Genomic DNA, 10776 nt, shown 5'->3' with positions numbered 1-10776 from the left:
CTATAAGAGAAAAATGTGATTTCTTCTGTTCTTATGGAGGAGATCGAAGATGCCGTATGTATGTCCCAAATAGAAGGGGAACCACAGCTTTAAGAGACTGGTTCTGGCTCTGGGGACATTTAGTGTATACTTCTCTCCCAGGGGACTGGAGTGGGAGATGTGCTCTAGTAAGTTTAGAAGAACATTCTATGGTTGTTTGACTTCATCATCAAGAGAAAATGCTAGTGAATGCGTTAATCCCTATTGGAGTGATTTTATTAATCCTTTCATTCATTGTATGTTGTATTATTCCGTTTATTAGACTTTTGATTGATCGTGCCATGAATACTCTTGTTGCTACTCAATATGCTTTTATGAGCAGACCTGTTAAAGGATATATGGGTTGAAATGTATCAAAGAATGATTATATTCCATATTATTATCTATGTATGAGAATGATATGAATTTAATATCTGCTTCATCATGCCTAGAGCTGATCCGTGCTGGTTGCTGAGGAAATACTACAACTTTGCGCTGTGGATCGCCGGATCACCATGGACGAAGTGGAGTCCAGCCCGGGGGTCATCACATGTCCTTCCGGACGCTCCCTCGTCGAAATCGCCGGCCGCGCCGTTCTCAAGCCCACCCACCTCTGCTCACTCTAAACCTCCGGCCGTTCCTCACGCTAGCCCCTGGCCTCTGCTCACTGTAGGCCGCCGCCGCTCACTCTAGCCGCCGTGTGTGATGCTGCGTTTCGTTGTGAAATCGAAACTACTTTGTTTAGCCTTCCAAAAATGGACACAACTAGAGATCAGTGGTTAAGTTGTATTTACAACACTGTTCCAGAACACTTCAACCCAAATATTTAGATGTGTCACATTTTATGGAGGACTGTTTACTGATCCTGGTAGACTACAATGCCAGCTGTTCTGACTTACAGACTGTAAGTAAGTTTTTTATATTTAAAGAGTTTTTATATTTTATATATTTAAAGCAAGTTTTTTGGCCAGTGTAGAGTAGGGCTTGTTGTTTGTCATTTCTCCGATCACAAATGCAGACATGGTTTTATGTTTACGTGGCGCAATGCAATGCAACACGTAAAAAGACAGTACAAGTCATTATAATCCATAATTATGTCCACACTGGATGCAACGAATGCCTAGTTTATAATGGGTTTTCATGTTTTTTAATCATCGCTCCGGCCTGACAGGGCATCATCACAATATGGCAAGGGGCGTAACATTTCCGTCTCACGCTTGAGGTATTCAGCCAATCACAGCACACCTCGCTTTTTTAGAACGATGAGCTTTGTAAAAATCGACGCGTTTCAGAAAGGCGGGGCATAGAGGAGAAACAATAATGTACAGTATGTGGAAAATAATGTTTTTTAACCTTAAACCGCATAAACATTTAATTACACAAAATACACAAAATAATGTTCTTTTTAGCAGCATCATATGACCCCTTTAAGACTTCTCTCTATTCCTTAGTAAAAGTTTGTCTCAGCAGCTTTGTGAATGGGTTTTAAGAGAAAACTAAGCTAAAAACTTTTACTGCTTTTTAGGAGAACTCTTAGTGGTAAGATAAACTGTTTTGTGAATACGGGCCCAGATTCAGATAACCAGCTCTTTAGAAGAGAGCTACGTGCATGAACTGTGATCCGATCGATATGATCCCTACACAGTGTTCATTGCTCCCTACTCCCTGAGCAGGGGAAATCCATTGAAGTTTAGGCTACTTCACTTCAGAACATTCATTCACGGATTTGCGCTGCGCAGCGTCTTCACACAGACGAAACTTACTAGAGAAGTGTGACATAATATACCTCTGTAAATAAATACTATTTAAATGTATAGTATAAAAGAGGACTGGATCTGGGATCCACTTTATATAGCCTATTGTAGTAATGTTGTCTCTGGTATTCTGGTCTGTGAGCGTATATGCGTTCAGAAGACGTGGCTTTGGATGGCGATTGCAGGGAGGGCGGGGTGTTTCAGTGTTATCAGGCTAAAGTTAGAATTTTCCAAGATCTCCTACTGCACTTTTAAGGTGATGCCGCACCGTAATAGCGCAGAGTCATGGACCAGAAAGCATGGTGTAAAGGAAGCATTAGAGAGTCATGAAAATCCTCAAACTTCAGGAGAACACAGTAAACAACCCTGTGGCAAAGATAGCAGGTTTTGTAGTTCCTGTCACAAAATAGGCCATACAGAGGAAAAATCCTGGTCACTGGGAAGGGGTAGACCTCCACCTTATTTTCTGAAACATAGGACATCACTTTCTAAGGTCAAATATCAGTGCTCCACATGTAACAAGTCATCCTCAGGTAAAACTCTTCGAGTTAATTGCATTGTTCATGCAAGGCCTCCAGCTATTGACTTCACTTTGCTAGTGTGTTAGCAGCTTAATAGCAATGAGTTTAATATGTAAACATCCACATTTCAATGATCCTGTTTGTATTTTCACATTTGTAATTGTGCTAAACACATTGTGTGCATAGAGCACATTATAGTTGTTTGTGTAACTACATGTGCACAAAGACTAGTTGAATTTAATCTTTTAAAACACATGACTGCTTTACTCTAAGTGTGTGAAACACTTAGGTTTAAGGTTGTAGATGCTATGCATCTAGACCATGTGTCTTGTGTAAAATTGGAAAAACTGTAATACTGGAATTGTATAGCAATTTCAAGTTGCATGTGTGTCTATGTTGAATTTGTTTGTCTCCTGAGTGGTAAACTCTGCTATGTTCCATATTGCTGCAGTTAAGCAATGTACATGAGCATAGAATTGCCATGTGGCCACTGTGTGATTTCACAATTGTCTTAACAATGAAAATGCTTTCCTCACAGCTGGATTCAATACCTCTGAACTTTGCACTTTATCCATGCTCCTTAAAGGGGTCATAGGATGCCCATTTTCTACAAGTTGATATGATTCTTTAGGGTCTTAATGAAAAGTCTGTAACATAGTTTGGTTAAAATTTCTCAATGGTAGTGTAAAAAAACACCTTTTTTACCCTGTCAAAAACAGCTCTTTTCAGATCAAGCCGTTTTTGTAGCATTTTCCTTTAAATGTTAATGAGCCCCTCGAGCCTGAGAATGTGAGTATGAGATGTGAATCTGGCTCAAAATACTTCAACACCAGTGTTTTTTCTTAAAGGGGTCATAGGATGCTACATGCACATTTACAAGTTGTTTGAACTGAAATGTGTTTTGGCAGTGTGTGTACACAACCACCCTATAATGAAAAAAAATCTATTTTTTAAATCTGGTTAAATGTTTTCCCCATTCTCAAATCAAGCCGATCTCAGATGCCTGTCTGTGTGACGTCACACAGACAGGCATCTGAGATCGGCTTGATTTGAGAATGGGGAAAACATTTAACCAGATTTAAAAAATAGATTTTTTTTCATTATAGGGTGGTTGTGTACACACACTGCCAAAACACATTTCAGTTCAAACAACTTGTAAATGTGCATGTAGCATCCTATGACCCCTTTAAGAAAAAACACTGGTGTTGAAGTATTTTGAGCCAGATTCACATCTCATACTCACATTCTCAGGCTGGCTCCCTGTTACAACAGGACCACATTTGCATCACAATTGTAAAACTTCCTTGCCTTTGTTTGGAGCATGATAACACTAACACATAGCCACAGCTAAATACAGCCACATAGATAAAACCATTTGATCTTCACACACAGAGTCAAATCTACATTTGTCTGATACTGCCTCATATAATGTTATTTATGTTATATTGATTTCTGTTTCTTTGTATGCTGTCCATTTCAGTTGAAACAATGATTTGGTTACACTGAATATTTTGCTTATACTCTTATAGGGTATAAGCAAAGGGGGTGTTAAAATATAACCACCCAAAGACAAAATAACTGATAAAAATTAGCTGTTATAGGAGCAATAGCCATGTGGGCAGCGCTGTGTCATAAGCCATAGCTGTGCACAAGATGTTTGTCACAGCTCCAGACTTATTTGTTTATTAATGACGTCATCAGCGACTAGTCGATTTTGACTCGAATTTCATCACATAAAAGTCGACTTTAAAAAATTTAGAAGTGGTTCAACCCCTACTTTAGCCATTCAGCAATCCTACAGCCTGAACCACTGTAGGGAAACCACCCTTACAGGTAAATATGACATTTATTATAATGGGTTTATGTGAAGATTGTTTTAAGTTCACTTAAATTAGAAGTTATTTTAAGTAGTCTAATAAATGTTAAAATTGTTAGCTTTGTAATGTTGAATGGCTAATCAATGGTTAAATATTAGGGGGGGAAACTATTTCATAGGGACATCAGAGTGATACTGCCTCCACCTGCTGGCAGAGAATTAATGAGAATTTTCAATAAAACTGTAGTTTTGTTCAGAGTTCAGACCAATGCGAAAATCGACCCATGTTTTTACCATGCAAACTTGCAGAGCTTTAAATGTGAACTGGTGAATCGATAAGAAGACAGTGCATTATAAAATCTAAACATAGGGGTGTGCGATATATATGGTCTGCGATAATATTGTAATTATTGTTTTAACGATGTGCGATTTGATATTATGAGTATATCGTGACAAGCAAACACAAAACACACCTACAGAGTGCACTCATACATTAGGTGATGAAGTCTAGTAGGTTAGAGGCATGAAACCGATTGTCTAATGACTGTCAAACTAACTTTACCACCGTTGATTATGCTGTATGACTGCAATTTTTACTGGAAGTGCAGTTTAAAGGTTTAATTTAACATATGTTTAATTATATTTCGGCTAATTATTAGATTATAATTATAAATACTATAGTGTTTCGTTCAGGGATGAATCATTCATCATTTGTAAATGAAAACAAAACACGCTCATTTATCATCACACACGGGCGTAAATATTTGGTAACATATTTATACAGAACGTTAATTAGGTAAAGCGATATACGAATTGAAAGGGGAAATACAACATTAAATAAAAATAGCCCTAAACCAGTTAATAATATAATATTAATAATAAAATAATATTAATAATAATAATAATAAAATAATAATAATAATAATAAAATAATATGAATAATATGAATAATAATAATATGCAAATATTAAATAAAAAGACACAACCCGTTAACGAATTTACAAGACTGTGGGATGGATAAAATGTTTTATCCATCTCTGATAATCGCAGGTTCCTATGGTCACGCAGGTTTGTTTACGCATCGAACTTGTAGCCACGAGAAATGGATGTTGTTCCCTCAACATAGGATCTCGAGGCCATGACTCCACATCGCATATCATGTTCCCACGAGTTAATATGACGTTCCCACGAATTAATATCTCGTGGCCACAACATTTTATCATGTTCCCATGAGTTAATACTGTGTTGTGGCCTCAACACAACTAAGTGAACCGAACATGTCCCCTCCCGGTCACGTTAGTTTTGAACAAATAGTTTGACTAAATGATTCAGTGGCTCAATCATTAAGACTTGCTGCAGTTTTAGGAAAACCTGGTATGTTTTCATTTACATATGTATTTATTAAAAAATGTGTTCATTTTGTAGATTTGAATTATAAATTAACACAATACTGCATTGTATCGTGACACTACTTGGTATTGTAATATATATTTATGGTATCGTGACAACCCTACTGGTAATGATGTGTCTCAGGGAGGGTGGTGTCAGCTGCATTAGCAATTAATTTTGTGTGTTTCTAAATGGGCTTCAGATAATCATTATACCTGGATGGCAGCAAACATCCATTCACACTGGTGTTTTTCCCTCAACATTTAAACAGGCTCGTATAACCCCACTTCTTAAGAAAACCTGCACAATTGTTGGCTGACTAAATACTTTTTTTCCCCACTGTATATATATATATATATATATATATATATATATATATTGTGCACACAGGTGCATCTCAATAAATTATAATGTCGTGGAAAAGTTCATTTCAGTAATTCAACTCAAATTGTGAAACTCGTGTATTAAATAAATTCAATGCACACAGACTGAAGTATTTTAAGTCTTTGGTTCTTTTAATTGTGATGATTTTGAAATCCTTAAGGTTTCTTGGCTGTCGTTTGGCGACTCGAAGTTTCAGCTCCCTCCACAGATTTTCTATACGATTGAGGTCTGGAGACTGGCTAGGCCACTCCATGATCTTAATGTGCTTCTTCTTGAGCCACTCGTTTGTTGCCTTGGCAGTATGTTTCGGTTCATTGTCATGCTGGAAGACCCATCTTCAGTGTTCTGGCTGAGGGAAGGAGGTTCTCGTCCAAGATTTTACAGTACATGGCTTCATCCATTTGCCCCTCAATGCGGTGAAGTCATCCTGTACCCTTAGCAGAAAAACAGCCCCAAAACATAATATTTCCACCTCTGTGCTTGACTGTAGGGATGGTGTTCTTGGTGTCATAGTCAGGATTTCTCTCCCTCCAAACACGGCGAGTCGAGTTATTGCCAAAGAGTTCAATTTTGGTCTCATCTGACCACAGCACTTTCTCCCAAGCCTTTTCTGAATCATTTAGATGTTCTTTGGCAAACTTTAAATGGGCCTGTACATATGCCTTCTTGAGCAAGGGGACCTTGCGGGCACTGCAGGATTTCAGTCCATTGTGGAGTAGTATGTTACCAATGTTTTGCTTGGTGACTGTGGTCCCAACTGCCTTAAGATCATTAACAAGCTCCTCCCGTGTAGTTCGGGGCTGATCCCTCACCTTTCTCATGATCATCCTTACCTCAAGGCCGATTGATTGTTGTTTTGTATTTCTTCCATTTCCGAATAATCGCACCAACAGTTGTCTCCTTCTCACCAAGCTTCTTGCTGATGGTCTTGTAGCCCATTTAAGCCTTGTGCGGATCTACAATCTTGTCTCCGACATCCTTTGGTCTTGCCCATAGTGGTGGGAGAGGTTGGAATGGAAGATACAGATTGTGTGGACAGATGTCTTATACACCTAACGAGCTGACATCGGGAGTAACTTTTTAAAGTGGCAGGACTAATCTGTGTTCCACATAGGCACATAACCAATCTGTGGGAGCCAGAATTCTTGCTGGTTGGTAGGGGATCAAATACTTATTACACTCACTAAAATGCAAATCAATTTCAAACCCTTATATAAGGTTTTTTTTCTATAATGTTATATTCTGTCTCTATCTGTTAAAATAAACCTACCATAAAAATGACAGACCCTTCATTTCTTTGTAAGTGGGCAAACTTACAAAATCAGCAGGGGATCAAATAAATATTTTCCCCACTGTAAAACTGTCACAACATTTGAAGACAATGTAGATATACATACCTTTGACCAAATGATGCCTTGTGGTTTGGGGTGTGTGCATTCAGTTTTGATGATTCTTGTTGGAGTTAGAATAAAGTCAACTGTGAGGTCATGACTTTCAATGAGTTCCTCTGGAATGTCCACAACCTAAACACAGAAATCAGGTTGATGTGAAAAATGTGAGTGAAAAAAAATTCAGATTTGCATGTGAGCTTTAGCTTACAGACTGAAGACCAGACATTCTCGTTCAGAATTTTCTGGTAGAGAGCAGAATTCATGTTTCCCTCAGCTATTGCAAGCTACCCAGGCCCTTACTGAAAGGTGATTCAAAATTTCCAAAAGTTTGGTTGTTACTATCAATGTGGTTTGTGTAAAACATACTAGTGACGTGCTAAAATGTACTAGGAATAACATGCTAAAACATGCTGGTGACTTGCTAAGACATGCTGTAAACATGCTAAAACATGATAGCAACATGTTAAAACATGCTAGTGATGATAAAACATCCTGCCAACTTAAAACATGCTATAAACATATTAGTGACGTGCCAGCAATGTGCTAAAAACTTTTGTTATTATTATTGGAAACCAAGCTTATTATATATTGAGGGCCAAGCATATTGTACAAACAAATGTACATATACATGTGAGGGGTATATAGAAAGAAAAAGATTTTACAGAAATAAGTGCTGCTAATAGAGGAAACTATGAAAACAAGAGTTTGTGGCCAGGAATAGTGTTTCCTGACATTTTTATGTATTACATTTTAATGCTGGGGGAATACACAAAGCAAAGCATTACTGATTTACAAATATAGCTAGATCTAAATCCATAGGATCACATATCATTGTTATATATTGTCAACAGTGTAATTCACCCAGGTCCAGCCCTAAAACTTGTTAAACCATTAAGGCATTATAGTTTTTTTTTTTTTTTACCTTTATATAGCGCTATACAATAGATTGTGTCAAAACGGCTTTACAGTAAAAACGTGTGGTGATAATGCAAGAGGACAATAGTAATCAATCATTTTATAAGTCAGTTCATTATTGATTCAATGATGTCATAGTCCATCTAAGTTCAGTTCTCTTCCAATAGTGTCTGTGCAGTCAAGTCAAAAATGTTGCCAAAAATTGTGTCCCCAAATAAGCAAGCCAAAGCGACAGTGGCAAGGAACCAAAACTTCATCAGTGACCGAAATAAAACAAATGGCCAAGCAAGCGCAGACACTGACAAGATACGCGATACAGAACGAGACCAAACGCGATATCAGCAGGTCTCCACACAGTAAACAAAACAAGCGTTTCCTAGCAATGGCAACTGCACTAAACGGTAATGAAACAAGTAAATACACTTACGAGCTGCTTTTAACTTCCGCTGATAAAGACTGCTTCTCTCAAAGACTACACTGTTTTCTGCTGGCGCTTGAACACACTTTCCTTATTTTCTCCGCAACAAATGGCCAAGCAAGCGCAGACACTGACCAGATACGCGAAACAAATTTAATTAAACCAAATTTTGCTCACTCAGTGTATTTTTGATTTTACAGTTGGGTAATTTTGTTGCAGTATCACGAGATAGCTTGATATAAAACTTTGAATTGCATAAAAAATGACAAGGAGACTAAGCAGTTAATAATAAAATAAGAATAAATAAAGAAATTACTAATGATAGCACAAATAAAAAATAACGATAGGCCTACAAATTAAATAAATTGCTTTTTAGTTTTTCAGGTAGGGCTATTAAGAGATTTTTTTTTTTTTACCAATTATCCAAATAATGTTTAATCCTAGAAAGCTATTATTATCATCAGAGGACACGTGAGCATAACGGTTAGCAGATCAATGAATGAGAGGGCAGCATTACCAGAGTTGCCCATTTATCACACCTTGCTACAGCACAGTAGGGCTATTGCAAACAGAAACAATACTGTACTACATAGATGTTTCCCGTCAGCTTGATTTTTGAGTGGACTTTTCTGTTCCGATGAGCATGAATGGTATATGAGTGGAGCACTCACATGGGCCATGAGCGACTGAGCGGAGCGCACACGCATAGAGCAGGATAATACACAGTGCGTCACACCACGTGAAAGTGAATCCTGAGCAGTGAACTAATTTTCGGCAGGTGGAATTTCAGTGATAACGGTTAGCAGATCAATGAATGAGAGGGCAGCATTACCAGAGTTGCCCATTTATCACACCTTGCTACAGCACAGTAGGGCTATTGCAAACAGAAACAATACTGTACTACATAGATGTTTCCCGTCAGCTTGATTTTTGAGTGGACTTTTCTGTTCCGATGAGCATGAATGGTATATGAGTGGAGCACTCACATGGGCCATGAGCGACTGAGCGGAGCGCACACGCATAGAGCAGGATAATACACAGTGCGTCACACCACGTGAAAGTGAATCCTGAGCAGTGAACTAATTTTCGGCAGGGGGATTTTCGGTGCATCTCTAATTATTGGCGACATCAGAAATGCATATTATATAATAGCTGCTTTTATGAACATTTTAGCAAATATATAAATATAAATGGATTTTTTACACGGCACCCCTGTTCTCGTTAGACGGCACCCCGGTTGGGAAACACTGGTCTAGGTGACATGGTCTTCGCTGACATTCAGGGCTTAGAGGTCGTCTCTACCCAGCCAACATATATATGTGTGCCCCACATGGTTTATGCTGGGTCTACATGGGTAACAAGTGGGCATGGTCCCAAACTGGGCATCTTATCTGGGGCCCACTTGGGTCAGCTAAGTAGGTCCCACATGGGCAAAAACAGATGGGCTTCCTATGTGGGTCCTAGTTGGGTCACAAATGGGAAATGAGTGCATGAGCTCTATGGGCAACACAAATGGGTTAGACATGGGCAAATACAATCAATCCCATATAGGCTGCCTACACTGGCCCAAGGTAGTACCCACATAGGCAGCCTCTATATGGGTTCTGAATGGGGAAACACAAATGGGGCCCTCTTGGCCAAACCATATTGGCTCGACATGGGCAAACACAATCAGTCCCATATAGGCTGCCTACACTGGCCCAAGGTAGTACCCACAAAGGCAACCTCTATATAGGTTCTGAATGGGGAAATATGTATGCGGCCCACTTTGTCAAACCATATGGGTAAAACATGGGCAAACACAATCAGTCCCATATATGCTGCTTACATTGGCCCAAGGTAGTACCCACATAGGTAATACAGGTGCATCTCAATAAATTAGAATGTCGTGGAAAAGTTCATTTATTTCAGGAAATCAACTCAAATTGTGAAACTCGTGTATTAAATAAATACAATGCACACAGACTGAAGTAGTTTAAGTCGTTGTTTCTTTTAATTGTGATGATTTTGGCTCACATTTCACAAAAACCCACCAATTCACTATCTCAACAAATTAGAATACTTCATAAGACCAATAAAAAAAACATTTTTAGTGAATTGTTGGCCTTCTGGAAAGTATGTTCATTTACTGTACATGTACTCAATACTTGGTTGGGCCTCCTTTTGCATG

General features: G+C 38.5%; 1 protein-coding gene across 1 annotated transcript in view; it reads right to left on the bottom strand.

Moving 5' to 3' along the window:
• Window positions 1-7279: 7279 nt before the first annotated feature.
• LOC107568817 (methenyltetrahydrofolate synthase domain-containing protein-like) overlaps window positions 7280-10776 on the bottom strand; it is a gene marked incomplete at its 3' end in the record, with an annotated part of 82185 nt that continues 78688 nt past the window's right edge. The window contains exon 6 of the mRNA XM_016254809.1: window positions 7280-7405. Within this exon, the coding sequence (XP_016110295.1) occupies window positions 7280-7405 (126 nt within the window). The remainder of the gene's footprint in view (window positions 7406-10776) is intronic.

This window comes from Sinocyclocheilus grahami, unplaced genomic scaffold (genome assembly GCF_001515645.1).
Source record: "Sinocyclocheilus grahami isolate Dianchi unplaced genomic scaffold, SAMN03320097.WGS_v1.1 scaffold1283.1, whole genome shotgun sequence".
In the NCBI taxonomy this organism is placed as follows: Eukaryota; Metazoa; Chordata; class Actinopteri; order Cypriniformes; family Cyprinidae; genus Sinocyclocheilus; species Sinocyclocheilus grahami.
The sequence above is the reverse complement of the archived record's forward strand: the minus strand, read 5'-3'. Positions and strand labels throughout refer to the sequence as shown.